General features: G+C 44.2%; 1 protein-coding gene across 1 annotated transcript; it reads left to right on the plus strand.

Annotated features, from left to right (window-relative positions):
- The first annotated feature begins 283 nt into the window (after window positions 1-283).
- Window positions 284-15,677, plus strand: LOC118808773 (integrin alpha-M-like). The gene is made up of 12 exons (XM_036571650.1): window positions 284-365; window positions 570-705; window positions 1,641-1,739; window positions 1,953-2,032; window positions 3,326-3,412; window positions 3,627-3,705; window positions 4,830-4,925; window positions 5,372-5,452; window positions 5,596-5,706; window positions 6,212-6,319; window positions 15,400-15,510; window positions 15,615-15,677. Exons 1-12 carry the CDS (start codon window positions 304-306, stop codon window positions 15,675-15,677), a joined length of 1,113 nt encoding a protein of 370 aa, XP_036427543.1. The 5' UTR covers window positions 284-303.
- Window positions 15,678-15,985: the final 308 nt, after the last annotated feature.

The following is a 15,985-nucleotide window of genomic DNA, read 5'->3' on the forward strand; positions in this document are numbered from 1 at the left end:
TCATGACAGCTCATGACCACATATGACGTCTGCTATGACATTTATGGCATGGTTATGTCAACGTAGTTGCAACGTTCAAGGAAAGTCTTACCAGGTTCTTTTTATCTATTCTTATGATCTCCTACTTATGCAGAAATTGACAGAATGCTGAAAGGTTCACAAAATGTATAGTATGACTGTAGTGCTTTATCAAATGGCAAAAATTAAGAAATTAAATACAGAATTTGCCTGGGAATTAGACCTAGCGTTAGCGTATGAATTCATTGACTATAAGAATTTCTAATTACACAGCTGGATTTTCACATGGAATGTGGAACTGACAACATCTGCATCGACAACCTTAAAGTGGATTTCAACTTTTCTGGGTAAGGTCATTATTGATAATCTGCACACGTGACTTTTCTAGTGTTATTTTATTGTTAAGTATGCTATTGTTCTGTACACACACCGTATTAATGCTGTTGATTCGAAGTATTTCATTGACTCAGCAGATTTTGTTAGATCTTTGAGTCACTAATAGCGATTCCATTTAAAAAAATACTGCTTTACTTTATTCATATTTGTTTCAGATACATAGAAGCTGGAATAATGCAGGATATGAACATGACAGTCTTTGTGGAGAACAGAGGAGAAAACTCTTATGGCAGTCATGTCAAGGTCACGTATCCCTTTGGGCTTTCCTTCAGGAAAGTCACCAGCAAACAGGTAAGACCAGTGCTGTGAACTTTAAGGTCCAATGTCCAGAAAGGAAGGAAACACAACAATGTAGTTTAACAATGTGGTTTTTAACAGAGGAAAGAAATCTCTTGCCGGCCCGAGATCATGCGGGTGCCACGAGTGAGTGGAGAGCAAGTTCTCCTCGGTTCAGTCTTGGTTTGTCTCAAAGTTGACTGATACTGACTGATACAAACTCATATGAGTTTAAGAGTCAGCTCCAAGACAAAGGGTCACTATCAAGCTTTCCTGTAGTCCCAACTTTAGACTTTTCAACCAGGTACAGACCACCTCACATACACCACCACCTAATTCAGGCCACCTCACATACACCATCACCAATATTTGGATGTTGACATAGTTGTTGGTACACAGCGTACTGGAGTTGGAATGAAATAATGAGTATGAGCTTAATGTGCAGACTTTATAAATGACAAACTGAGAATCATTAATTAATTTGTCATTTTAGTACTTGGTTGGAAATCATTTGCATTCAATGACTGCTTGGACCCACAGACATCACCAGACACCGAGCTTCCAGGTCCTGAATTCCTAACCAATGGGAAAGCCAACTTAGCTGCAGCTACCTAGTTAACACATAAAATAAATTAATTGTGCATTTTAAAATTTTAACCCTTTTGTTTCCAATTTAAACTTAATAATGAAATGGAGGACAATGAATTTTTACTGTACAACAAGCAACAAGAAATACAACAAGCAGATTATATTACATAGATTCATCAAATAAAAAGGAACAAGAGATTACAGACATGTACTTTTTAGTTAACAGAAATCATTCGGGCTCCTCTGAAGGCCATGAGGGTTCTTCACTGACCTGTGCACTACTAGACTGGGCTATTTCTCTACATGAGCAGATCACAGAGATGTTTACTGTATGATTTTTTTTCTTTATGATACATTATCAGGGCAGAGTGGGGTGCGTATCTGTGGACAGTGATCAAAAAATGACATTGGGGATAACGACCTGCTACATTAATAAACCCATCTTCAGGGCGAATTCGTCGGTGAGTCACAACATCATTATTTATTTGGACAGACTCATCAACGGTTGCGCACTTAGCAAATTATGTATTAAAATTCAGTTGACGAATGTAGATAAGGCATCATTAGATGTTTGATTACTTCAATTTGAGATTGACTTACTTACAAAGAATGTTATCTCTGCACGTGGCTTCATGGATACGCATGGTAATCTCGTTTCTGTGCTCCTGTTTTAGGCTGTCTTTGAGATCACATATAGCACAAACAACGAAAGTAACTTTGACAGGATGGTAAGCTTCACTGCTACTGCTCGCAGGTATGACCTGATGTTATACTGATACACATATTATATTATCTGCATTACCTTATGAAATAAAAAAAAATCTAATTCTGGGCTACTTGTAATGGACCAGTGCCTAAGCGCTGTTGTCTAAGCACTTAGGTCGGCCCTGTTATCTAACACTTCTCATCAGGAGATTGCAAGCTTGATCCCCAGTGAGGTGAAAGAACACCTCTGGCCACTGGGTGGGTAGGATGGCCTGCCAGCAGCCAAAAAGATGTGGTGGCACTTCATATGACTTCAGAGGAATTTTGTGTTTGCCTTCGCCCTCCTAGCGCTGGTGGTGTTGTGTGATTAGGGGAGTCCTTACTAGTGAATGGAATTGGATACGACTAAATTGGGGTGAAAATTGGCCATGAGAGAGAGGATGGGATAAAGAGGGAAAGAGGGGGAGACAGAAAAAGAATGACGCCTCAACTTACAGGGGAGGTTTAACCAAAACTAAATTCAGTCCACTTCTAGTTTTGTACTGGAATCATCCGGTTTCCATGTAAATACATTATATGGTCAAAAGTATGTGGACACCGGATCATCACACATATATGGGCTTTCCCATTTCAAAACCATGGGCATTAATATTTGCGAGATCAGGTACTGATGTTGGATAAGATGGCCTGGCTCTCAATCAGCATTCAAATTCTAGTTCAATGGGGTTCAGGTTTGGGTTCTGTGCAGACCACTAGAGTTTCTCCACACCAGACTCGTCAAACCATGTCTTTATGGAGCTCACTTTGTGCACAGGGGCTCAGTCATGCTGGAAGGGTCTTCCCCAACTGCTGCCACAAAGCTGGAAGCATATAATTTTGCAAAACCTCTATGTGTGCTGTAGCATTAACAGGACTAGTTACGTCCACTTTGTAATGAAACAGTCAGTAAGTCAGTGTTCTGTGAGTACTGACAATATCCACAATATACTCTGAAAAGCATAGTATCACGATGACAATAAAATACGGTCATGTCCACCTCTAGGGTGAAGGCTAGCACATGCTTCCCCCGGAACAAGTGATCTTTTCAGACCGCAGCTATTGCAGCATTGGAGCACAACGCAACAGCTAATTCTGTTGTCAGCCAGTAGACATCTATGGCTAGCATCATGCTGAGTGATGGAGGAAGGGGGAGGATCATCCTCGATGACAGGGAGATGCTCCAATTAAATTTTTATTGAAGTCCCAACATATAGATGCAGTTTAACATGGGAACACAATGTATTTAAGCCTTTTCACATTTACCTACGTCTATTTACTGACTTACGTTTCCCAAACCTTACAGTGGCAATGATGAACACACAGCTGACAGCGAACTGTCCATAAATAAAACCGTCGGTGAGAAGTACGCCATCTACGTCACTCTAATAAGGTCAGTTCTCCCTGTTTACCCTCCTGTGTTCTTACTGCTGTTAGTTTTCTACTAACTCAGTCATCACCAGCTCCCAGTACAGTAGAGCTGTTTAGCCCCGTGTGACTGAGCTGTGGTGTCTCTGTCTGGTTGAAAGTCTCTCTGTAGCACCATTCAGTCCTCTCGATATCAGCTCAGTGACTGTTAATAACCTCCTTTTACTGATTTTGTAAAGGTACGGGAATTCCAGAATCCGCTTTAACATCACTGCAATGAAGAACAACCTTGAGAAACCTGTCAATCAAATATTCAAGGTATGAGGAACAAAGAACTGTGGAAGCCCATTCTCACCATGTGGAGGATTTTTGTATGTCAAAATATTCACTTTGTATATAGAAACAATGACTTTTTTTTTCTTAAAATATTTACTTAGTTTCTAATTATGACTAATTTATTTTCTCGAATTATGCAGTCAGTATCTCAAAATAATGACTTGTTGTTCTGAAATATTGACTTTATATCTCAAAATATGATTTAAAATTTTGACTTTATTTTGACTGTATTTTGAAATAATTATTTTCTTGAAATATTCATGTAATTCTAGATAAGTTAATTTCTAAATATTTTGAGATACTATTATAGTTCGATAAATTAATTTAAGAAAATAACTATTACTATTTTGGGATAATAATAAAATGTCTTTACTGTAAGATGCTTAATAATTATTTTGACGTAGTAAGTCAATATTTAAAGAACCTAAGTCATTATTTTGAGTCAAGTCAATATTTTGAGAAAATAAATCATTATTTTATGATATTTTATATGAAACTGCCACTGGGGTGGTACGCTTAAGGCTACATCTTCAGTACCTTTAGTTAGGGAATGTAATTGTACCACGTTCTATTACAATATTATTTTATTGTTCTGCTTTAAAAAATGAGTTTGTGAAAAGGTACAAATACATACTGACCCCATTTTGGGGGCAAACCCCATTTTACAAAAAGTTGGGACATTTTGTAGAATGCCATAAAAACAAGAATGTGTGATTTGTTAATTCTCTTGAAACTTTATTTAACTAATAAAAGTAAAAAATAAAAAGTCTGGAGATGAGATGGGGTGTGTGGAGTCGATAAAACTTAGAGAAAATAATTCCATTATCATTTTTGCACAGTTATGTTCCCTGACTAAAGGTACTGAGAGGGGAACTGCCCCAGTGACAGTTTCTTACCTTTATTTCTGAGAGTGCACAGTACTTTGTCTGATAGTTTAAGTCACTGCTTTGTGATTTTACTGCTGGAAACAGAATAAAATCAGTTTTTTCTCCTCTACCTGACAGAAATGGATTTTCATTAAAATGCTTTGGTATCAAAAAACAATGTATTTTTCAAATAAAAGAACAGTAGGGATATTCTGTTTTTGTTCTCTATCGCTCTGTCAGGTGGAGAATGACCTGAGGGATGTAAACCTCACGATTCTCATCAGAGTACCAATAAAACTCGGAGAGAAGGACATCTGGGCCAATAAGAACTTGCAGGTACAGTAGCATTATTAACAAAGACACACGGGGCAGATTAACTGATATGTGGTGGTCTTAACTAGATCTCTGTCTTATAACTTACATTACTTAGTGTTTTAAAGGGAACAAATGTCTGTCTCTTTAATTTAAAGCCCCTCGTCTCAATACTTTGTCATTTACTTCATAAGACAACTTATATCGGCTTGTGATTTCTGGAACAAGCTGTTCATATATATTAGAGTTTGCTTTATAATATGTTATTCAGTACATTTACTTGTGTTTACAGTCTCATTGTAGGCAGCCTTCAGGTAAAGTGTTACCCTTTAGTTTAAGGGCTCTTCTGTCAGTACAGTGTAACGTTCTGGGTCTACACCCCCCACCAAACAGTGTCCTTTACCTTATAAAAGTGAAATACTGACAGACGCTGTTCATAAACTGCTCTATGCCCTGTGCTGTGTTTTTAGATTCCAGACTGTAGCATAGACAGAGACGAGAAACCCACAATCCCTGATTTTGTGGAGGCACTAAAGAAACATCAGTCGGTGGTGAGTAACTGTTACACCTTTAGGCATCAGTATTCTTACCAGTCAGTTGTGTAATAAAAGCTTTGCAAATTCAATATTATAAACAGTTCCTTTATTGTGTGTGGAGTAATGTAACCAGTGGAAACTCTCTCTGTTGGGTGCAGAACTGCTCTGTGGCTGTGTGCAGACTGTTCAGGTGTAGTGCAAATCTCAAGAGACATGACCTGAAATTCTACAATATCTCTGCTAATGTCAGCTCTGGCTGGATTGAACAGGTACATTTATTTGAATGCATTACATATCTATCTATCTATCTATCTATCTGTCTGTCTGTCTCTCTGTCTATGTCTATATCTACATATCTGTTGCTAGATCTATCTATCTGTATAGTTATTTTCACTTATAAAATCAACAAAACATAATTTGACAGGGAGTATTCAAACTTTGGCAAATGACTGTTTATAAAGGTTAACACATTCTTTACAGAGGACACACTTACATTTGACATTTATTCAGCAAATTTAGTGCACAATTTCTATTTATTATTCTATTACAGCTTTGACACAGGCCATATTTTATGTCTTATTGTTTTTTTTTCTTCAATATATTAAACTCAGCAAATAAGCAGTAATTGTGCATTAAAATGTGTTTTCTCTGTAGAGGACATGTGAACTTATTTTCAGTTAGAAAATCAACCGCACATGGAATTTGAACAACTTATGTATGCCATATGCATGAATAGATAATATATATTTATACATTTCTTGTATCCTCTCTTAGACTGGACTCCGATCGGCAGTTTTTGAGCTGGTCAGCACAGCATCTCTGGAATATGACAAAAATAAATACTACTATTTTGATTCTCTCGACACTGCACATTTTGAGAAGGTAAGTGAACAGGCATAACCTTGTATTTAACTTAGCCATTCTCATAGACTTATTTCTGGAAGATTATTTGAAAGTGTGCTATGTAACAACTTTAATGACGTGTTGAGGAAGGACGCCAGGGAGCTTTTATCATTTATACACAACGCAAAACCCACTCGGCTTTTCAGCCCACAGATAAATTAAGACAAGGCGATCGCTGGGACTTTTCAGTCCTTTTTTTCTTTCTTGCTCAGCGCAGCTCAGCTCAATTCAATTCAACTCCGCTCTCACGCCTTCACGGGTCTCTCTCGGGGCTCTGCCACCTACCAAAGGAAGAGATGACTATAAGTAGGCTGGCAGAAACAAGGCACAGGTGAACAACATCATTAAACCAGTTCAGAGTGGGAAGGGGGAAGAGGTAGTGAGTGATGTGTTCACAAGCCTAATGGCCTTTGAATAGAAACTGTTTGTCAGTCTTGTAGTCTTGTAGGACTTCACACTCCTGTAGCGTTTGCCTGAAGGTAGGAGTGTGAAGAGTCTGTGCTGGGGGTGTGTACTCTCCCTGATTATGTTGTGGGCCCTCCTGATGACCCTGGTGTGATAAATGTCCTGTAGTGAGGGGAAGGCTGCTCCTGAGATGGACTGTGCAGTTTTGATCACACGCTGGAGAGTCTTTCTGTCCTGAGCAGTGCAGTTTCCATACCAGACTGTGATGGAGCTGGTAAGAACACTCTCGATCATACTCCTGTAGAAGGTGCTGAGAATTTTGGCTGGCATGCCAAATTTCCTCAGCCTTCTCAGAAAGTACAGTTGCTGCTGGGACTTCCTGATGATGAGGTGTGTGTTGTGAGACCAGGTGAGATCCTCACTGATGTGAACGCCAAGGAATTTGAAGGTTTTCACCCGTCTCCACCTCTGTCTCACCTATGTGTGTGCGCAGCTCCCGCTTCCTCCTTGGATCAACAATCATTTCCTTAGTTTTGTCTGCATTCAACAAAAGATTGTTGTCATGACACCAGGCCACCAGCTCAGCCACCTCCTTCCTGTACGCTGTCTCTTCCCCACCAGTGATCAGTCCAATGACAGTAGTATCATCAGCAAACTTGATGATGCTGGTGTTGTTCTGGGAGGCCACGCAGTCGTACGTGAAGAGCGTGTACAGAAGGTGGCTCAGCACACAGCCCTGGGGGACCCGTGCTCACTGTTCTTGTGCTGGATGTGTGGCTGCCGACTCTGACTGACTGGGGTCTGTCTGTTAGAAAATTCAGCACCCAGTTGCAGTGGGCGGGTGTCAGTCCGAGGGTGAGGAGCTTTTCTGCGAGTTTGTGTGGGATGACCGTGTTAAATGCTGAGCTGTAGTCAATAAAGAGCATTCTGACATACATGTCCTTGCCCTCCAGGTGTGTGAGGGCTGTGTGAAGGGCAGTGTTGACTGCGTCGTCTGTGGATCTGTTCCGACGGTATGCAAACTGAAGAGGATCTATAGTGTTCGGAATGGTCTCCTGGATATGAGTCCCAAAGCACTTCATCACGATTGGGGTGAGTGCAACGGGGCGATCAAAACGCTTGTCTTTGGGAGGGGCATGATGGTGGTGGTCTTGAAGCAGGATGGCACAAAAGCTTGCCCGAGTGACAGATTGAATATGTCCACAGTTCTGATGAGCAAACCCTGAGTGCACGCCCAGGGATGTTGTCTGGGCCGGCTGCTCTCCGTGGGTTTAGTCTCTTCAAGTTCCTGCGCACATCTACTAATGTCACAGTGAGCGATGTGTTCTGTGTGCTCTCCTTGGCCGTAACGTCTCTCAGTCGGCCAGGGCTGAGGGCCTCAAAGCGAGCATAGAACTCATTCAACTCATCAGGTAGTGTAGAGTGACTTGTTGTGACCACCCTGCTCGCCTGTTGGTAGTTGGTGATGTGCTGCAGTCCTTGCCATATGCGGATCAACAGTACCATCCTCTCTCACAGCAGCAGTTCTGAACACATCCCAGTTTGTACTGTCAAAGCAGTCCTCAAGCACTAAATCAGTTTCTTCATTCCACAGTTTGATAGTTTTACTCACTGGAATTGCTTGCTTGAGGAGTTGTCTGTGTGCTGGGTAGATGAACACGGAGATGTGGTCGGACTCTCCGAAGTACAGTCAAGACGGCTCTGTAGGCCCCCCTCACGTTGCTGTAGACTTGGTCGAGTGTGTTGCTCTCCCTCGTCACAAAGCTCACGTGCTGATGATACTTGGGGAGGACAGTCCTCAGGTTGCAGTGGTTGAAGTCGCCGGCAACAATGAACACAGCGTCCGGGTGTGTGGTCTCTTGTTTACTAATGGCGTCATGCAGCAGCCCCAGCGCCGTGGCCGAGTTCGCGCGTGGTGGAATGTAAGCAGCCAGAATAAACACAGCGCTGAACTCTCTTGGCAGATAGAGGAGTCTGCACTTCACCATCAGCAGCTCTAAGTCAGCTGAACAGTGTTTTTCAACAGTCTTTACGTCTGAACACCACCTGTTGTTCACGTAGATGCAGACACCGCCGCCTTTGTTCTACCCCGACGCTGCCGTGTGGTCCCCGCGGTAGACAGAGTGCGTTTCTAACTGGATCACTGATTCTGGCATGCTGTCTGAGAGCCAGGTTTCCGTGAGAATAAGAGCACAGCACTCTCTGATCTCACGCTGTGTTGTTATTCTGGTTCTCAGCTCATCCAGCTTGTTTTCGAGGGAGCGAACATTAGCTAGCAACAGGCTAGGTAGTGATGGTCGCGTAGCCCTAGCCTTTAGCCTAGCATGTAGCCCACCACTCTTGCCCTGCTTCCGCTTTGGCTGCTCTGTTTGTCGGCTGCGCCGCTCACCCGAGGCCGGTACTGCTGGGCCTTGCTGGCTGGTGCTGGTGGAGTATGAGCGTAAAAGAAAGTTGAAGACAGAAAGGCTTAAGATAAGTTCTTGATGAACTTTACCGATATCCAGGAGTGCCTCTCTACTGTAACTAACTGTTCCGTAGGTATACTGCACATTTAAAATAAATACTAAAGTTAAAATAAATAATAAATAGCGTTGGTTGAAGGAGGAACACACAAAGACGTCTGCCACGGTGGGCGCCATCTTACTGATGAGCCCCCGGCCTGTGAATCACTTCAAATCTAAAGAGTTGGAGAGCTAGATTACCAACAAGTGATTCTGGAGTTGGAGTCCTTCATGCAGTGGAGCCACTGGAGAGGGGCGTGGTCGGAACAGAAGGGTGAAAGGGTACCCCAATAGGTAATGGCAGAGGGTGAGGACCGCCCATTTGATGGCGATTTTTTTTTCAATGGTGCTGTACTTAGTCACCCGAGGCGATAATTTTCGACTTATGTACAGCATGGGGCGATCCTCCCCGTGCAGCAGCGGGCCCCCACAGAGAGCCGCCTTAACACGGTTTATAGCCTGTTGGCACTGCTCCATCCACTGGACTGGATCTGGTCCTCCCTTTTTAGTGAGATCAGTCAGCAGGCTGGTGACGTCCAAATAATTAGGTATGAACCTACGATAATAGCCACAATTGCTGCCGTCTTATCAATTTGGGGACACACCTGTCCATGACCCAAGTGGAAGCCCAGATACCGTACCTCCACCCATCCAATCGCACACTTCTTTGGATTAGCCATAAGCCCCGCCCAGCCTCAGCGATCTCAGAATCTCCCCTCAAATGTTGCATGTGCCACTGCCAATCATTGCTGTATATGATAACATCATCTAAATAGGCAGCAGCATAAGCACAGTGGGAGCGGAGAATTCTATCCATGAGTCGCTGAAATGTGGCCAGTGCTCCAAATAACCCAAAAGGGAGGGTGACGAATTGGTGTAACCCAAACAGAGTGGAGAAAGCTGTTTTTTCTCGGGATACTGGAGTCAAGGAGATCTGCCAGTAGCCCTTGGTCATATCCAGTGTCGAGTAAAAAACCGAGCAGCACCTAACCGATCGAGCAGTTCATCAATACGTGGCATTGGATAGGCATTGACCTCAAAGGGTCCTTGCCATTTGGCAAGCAATTTGGAGTTCGATGTGGGGAGTAAAACGAGTACTTTGTCTCCCGGTGAAAACCTATGCAGCTGAGTGCCCCTGTTGTCGGTGCGGCTCTGACATTCTTGAGCCTGGAGCAAATTCTCCTGAGTTAAGTGCCCCAGTGCTTGGAGTTTTGCTCTCAGGTCAAGAATGTACTGGATTTCATTTTTGCTGTTTGAAGGTCCCTCCTCCCAGTACTCTTTAATAACGTCTAGGATGCCCCTGGCTCTCCTCCTATACAATAATTGAAAAGGAGAAAACCCGAAGGGGCTTGTGGGACCTCTCGCATTACAAACAACAGGGGTTCTAGCCAATTATCCCAATTTTTAGCATCCTTGTGAACGAACACCCGAATCATAATTTTAAGGGTTTGGTTGAAGCGTTCGACCAGTCCATCTGTTTGGGGGTGATAAACACTGGTACAAATCGATTTAATGCCCAACAATTCGTATAGTTCACGTAAAGTCTGCGACATGAACGTTGTGCCCTGATTAGTCAAGATCTCTTTCGGGATCCCAGCTCGGGAGATCACTTTGAAGAGTGCCTCTGCAACGGTACGTGCTGAAATGTTGCGAAGAGGCACCGCCTCTGGATGTCGCGTTGCATAATCTACTAAAACCAATACAAAGCGATACCCATGTGCGCTTCGATCCAATGGTCCGACGAGGTCTATGCCAATTCTTTCGAATAGGACCTCGATTAATGGGAGGGGGCGCAAAGGCGCTTTTGGGATGGCCGGAGGGTTTACGAGCTGGCCAGCAGAAGCGGACCATTAGACGATTAAGTGTCTTCACTTGTCCCAGATGCCCTGCCATGGGATTATTATGAGCCGCATGGAATAACATTTCCCTACGGCTTTTCGGTACTAAAACTGGGTTGAAACCTTTGATGTTTGAGTGTCTCAAGTCACTCTGTATAGTCTATCTTTAATGAGTGAAAAATGTGGATATGACAGGGGCTATCCCGGCTCAAGCAACTGACCATCAATAACTTTCACTTGGTCAAAGGCGTGCTTCAGTGAATCGTCACGTGACTGCTCCAGAGGGAAATCCCCAAGGGGAGCCAGGTGGGTAACCCCGGAGGCGCGGCCACACTCTTGCCCCCCCCTCGCTCAGAAGCTGTCACAGATGGATGCGGAAGCCTGCCTGACTCGAGTGCGGCACGTGCCCCCTTCCTTATAGTACTGTATGACCCATCCTCTACCAAAGCCTTCACTAACACCCCAAACTGCGGCCAATTTGTCCCCAAAATCAGAATACTCACTGGTATGCGGTATGCTCCAGCTTAATCAGGGGAGGTGGGTGGCGACGTGGGAACCCGGACCAATGTTCCGACCTCCATGTGGTGGCACTGGTCCTGGAAATGTCCGGGCTCCCCACATCGCCAACACACCTGCACAGGCTTCACCCCAGCTCTTGTGGGCTCAGCTGTTGCCCCATGAGCAGAGAGAGAAGGTAGACCATGAGTAGCTGCAGGGGGGGTGCGGGAGGTAGAAAAGAGAGGGGTTGTGGGTAGGGCGAGAGCGGGGAAAGGGTTTGGGGGCTAGAGCTCCCTTCTTTCTGGGAGCAGGAATAGGGAGCGAGAGAGAAGGAGAGAGAGATATTGGCCGGGTGGGGGTTCCTGCCCCTGAATACGCCATCATGTGCGCCTCTGCCAGCTTTGTGGCCTCTGCCAGCTTTGTGGCCTCGTCCAGCAATTCCCGTTGGTGGCAATGGACCCAAGCTGCCGTGTCCTTGGGTAAGCAGGCGATGAACTGCTCCAGCACCACCAGGTCGAGTCCCTCTTTGGAATCGCGTTCTTCTGACAAGAGCCACCTCCTGCAGGAATCACGGAGCCATTGAGCCAGCACAAAGGGCGAGCCAGCACAAAGGACGCTCTCGGGAGCGTCAGTGTGCGGAACCGCTGACGGTGTTGCTCCAGAGTTCGACCAACCCTCTGGAGGACGGCCTTTTTCAGCTCATCACACTCCAGCTGTGACTGAGTGGGGAGTTGTTGGGCGGCAAACTGGGCTTCCCCTGTGAGCAGTGGCAGCAGTCGGATGGCCCAGTCCTTTTCCGGCCACCCCAGTCTTCCGCCGCTCTCTCAAAGAGCTCCACAAATGCTTCTGGGTCGTCTTGTGGAGTCATCTTCAAGATGGTTGTGTCTGCTGCAGGAGGGAGAGTGTCTTAACTATCTCTCCAAGCGGTGAGGACTCCTTAGCGACGTTCGTCCAGTCCATACGGGTTTCGGCACCACTGTAACAACTTTAATGATGTGTTGAGAAAGGACGCTGGGGTCAGGTGTGAAGACAGAGAGCTTTTATCATATATACACAATGCAAAACTCACTCGGCTTTTCAGCCCACAGATAAATTAAGGCAAGACGTTCGCTGGGACTTTTCAGTCCGGTTTTTTCTTTCTTGCTCAGCTCAGCTCAGCTCAGTTCAATTCAATACAATTCAACTCGGCTCTCACGCCTTCACGGGTCTCCTTCTTTCTCGGGGCTCTGCCACCTACTGAAGGAAGAGATGACTATAAGTAGGCTGGCAGAAACAAGGCACAGGAGTACATCAACTACTTAGCCCGCTGGTTCAGCCAGACCGGCTTCTCCATCCCACATTCGACGCTCGGCCAAGCCCCCTTCTCCACAGCTATATTTTCTTGTAGTGTTGGTCTTTAAAGCTATAGTCAGGGTGTTTTACAAACATAAATAATCACTGTCTGCATGTTTTAAGTCGTTTAATGTTTCATATATTATGACTGTGTACTAATATTTCATTTAATATATTACGGTTAAAAAATCAGTCATCTGAATCTCTGTACTGCAATATGCCCAGAATGAAGAAGTGACAGTTGATGTTGACAAATATAGGCAAAAGCCCAAAAAACATGCTGATTAGAACTTTAAGAACATACTATTTAAGGTAAGCTCTGATTGTGATCATGATGACTAGGTTGGGCACTGTGTTCTGTAAATGATGTTGAAATTCAGCTAAATAAAGTTAATTTTAGATTAGAAGTGGTACTTCTGTACTGCACCACTGCTGCTTGCACAGTGTTCCAGTAGTACCTGTTCCTGTCTTTACATGCACACCAGTGGCTTGATATTAGTGTAACTTATGTTTTTTTTTTTCAGCACAGAACGGTTACCAGTCTGTACCCAATCTATCTGTCTTGAGCACCTGTGTCTGTTTCTCTTCGCATAAGCCAACTGGGAAATCAACAGAGTTCTCTTTAGTTCATGTGGTCACATGATTTCTAAGGCATCTAGCATAAAACACAAAAAAGTAGCACCAACAGAAGAACTTTTCACTTTACTCTGCATTTGGTTTTATGTGAGAATCAGAGACAGCTATTCCGTCTTGCCAGTTGTTTGTGCTAGATGGAGTTGTTTGACTACAGTGACACCACATGTAGGTTCTGTTTGAGAAAAAGGTGGTTTTGTAATGGGGCTCACCCTGAGGTGGATTAGAAACCAGGCCTCTAGGTGTGGGACACGTGAGCTTTACTATTTCGGGTCCAAAATATATCAAGCTGGAACCCAAGACTGTTCCTCAGGGCCATACCTTACCCTGTCCTGCTCCAGACCCAGCGTGAGTCTAGAATGCACCTGACTGTATATGTAGGCAGCATCCAAATGCAGACCTGGGAGTTGTACAGTAGGTAAAAAGGACTATACAGTACTGGCTTCAGTTAGGAAACAGAAAATGTCAGGTTTACCAGCGTAGACCTGGAGAAAAGTAGCCTGAGCACTTTGAAGAGCCCCACATACTGGGGAGCCCGCTTCCTGGCAGATCCTTGGAAGACAGCCACATACCAAACTGGCATGTGATATCCCCGACTATGGGTACTATAAAGTGTTGTTGGCATAGTTAGTCCACAGCAAGTGCTCAGACCAAGAAGAGGGGTTGGACAGTGCCAGGCAGTGCAGAGTTCAAGAGCAGCATGGCTTCCAGTAGCCTTGGAGAAGCAGGCAACTACAAATAACTCTATTGTATTCCTTTGAGATCCTGGCAGTTTTTTTATGAAGTCCAAGGACAGATGTGTGACTCTTGTTCTGCTCACCCCTGAATGCCCAGTTAACTGTGACATGTGCCCCCATTGCAGTACCTTGGCCCTGGAATTTCTCAAGTGGTCCCTTTTCTGGATCAGACACACACTGGAGGGTCTCCTGAATAGCAGCATCAAGGTCCAAGGTCAATTGATGGGGGCTAGAATTGGTGTGGCTGGAAGGATGGGTTTGAGACTAGATTCAGAAGCAGGGGGTTCCCACTGTTGAGTGAGGACATTGGGCTTAAGGCTCTTGGTCCTCGGTTGATAAGATATAATAAAATCAAACTATTTGAAGAACAGAGCTCACCTGTTTTCTTGTACCAGACACTTAGCGTTCTGATTATAAGCCTTGTTTTTGTGGTTGGCCCAGACCATAAACTGATGTTTGGCCCTTTCCAGCCAGTGTCTCCACTCTTCCAAGACAAGCTTTATGGCTAGCAATTTCTGATTCTGAATGAGAGTAAAAGGCACAGGGATGGTACCAGATTTTTGCAAGAGAATAACTCCCACTCCCACATCAGAGGCATCCACTTCCACAATAAAAGGTACATTAGGATCTGGTAATCAGAGCCCCGGCACTGAGGTGAGCCTATGCAGAGGTCACTGACCCTGGGACTTTTGTGAGGTTGGTTAGAGGGGAGAAATTGCTAGAAGTAACCGGCAAAGCCCAGAAACTGTTGGACCAACGTGACAGAGGTGGGACAGGGCCAGTCCATAACAGCCTTGACTTTTGCAAGATCCCTATGCGTACTTCCCTTGCTCCTGTTGTGAGGTGGAAGGCTGTATGAAGCTTAAAGCCAGAGCTTAGGCGTCCTCACAGGTTTGCACTATTTGTGACTCCACCCATACATTCTTGCTTGGTACGCTTGGTACCCAAGAAAAGAGAAGCAACCAAATATGTGGTAAAATCCATCACTATCTTACTTAGTATTACAGCACATTACAGCTGGTTTGAGATGAACAGATGTCTAAGATTTTGAATTCATTAGCCAAAAAATTACATGTTTTGTGGTCATTTTATATTGTGTGCATGTGTGTGTACAGATTAATACCCAGGTGGAGGTGTATGAGGAGAGGAACCTGCTTCTGGAGATTATTGGAGGAGCAATAGGAGGGCTGCTGCTTTTGGCTCTCATCACCACTGGCCTCCTCAAGGTCAGTGTAGTTATCATTATCATTCACTACTCCCACCTCATTGTTTCCAGTATTAGAAGGCTCTGCTGGGCTCTACATAACAGGGCTTGTCTTATCACCTCTAGGTCGGCTTCTTCAACAGCCAGTATACACTGATATTGGAGAAACCTGAGGCCCCTGCAGAGTGACTACTCTAATTCTAAGCATATATTACCCATCTATATGAGTATGTAACGAAGCTTACGCCCAATTCATGCTATTAACATTTACAAAGAGTTTATACAGGAAATAACACACATGGACACTTTACATGGTCTTAAAACTCTTATGTTGACTCCACAGACCACCGCTTGACTGCTGTGATGCAGAACAAACACACCCATATCAGGAACTTTGCAAAACAACTGTGAACTGTTTTAATCATCTTATATCATTCAGGGTGGCCAGGCTGGATATGTAGATAATCACTGCATGTGCATTTTAACTGTAATAATCC

This window comes from Colossoma macropomum, unplaced genomic scaffold, assembly GCF_904425465.1.
Source record: "Colossoma macropomum unplaced genomic scaffold, Colossoma_macropomum, whole genome shotgun sequence".
NCBI lineage: Eukaryota > Metazoa > Chordata > Actinopteri > Characiformes > Serrasalmidae > Colossoma > Colossoma macropomum.

Excerpts from the sequence above, each read along its gene's own strand:
- LOC118808773 (XM_036571650.1), top strand. The coding sequence starts at position 304 with ATGGAATGTGGAACTGACAACATCTGCATCGACAACCTTAAAGTGGAT. Across the intron at positions 4,926-5,371 it reads GGGCCAATAAGAACTTGCAG|ATTCCAGACTGTAGCATAGA; the intron begins GTACAGTAGCAT and ends CTGTGTTTTTAG. Across the intron at positions 6,320-15,399 it reads ACACTGCACATTTTGAGAAG|ATTAATACCCAGGTGGAGGT; the intron begins GTAAGTGAACAG and ends GTGTGTGTACAG.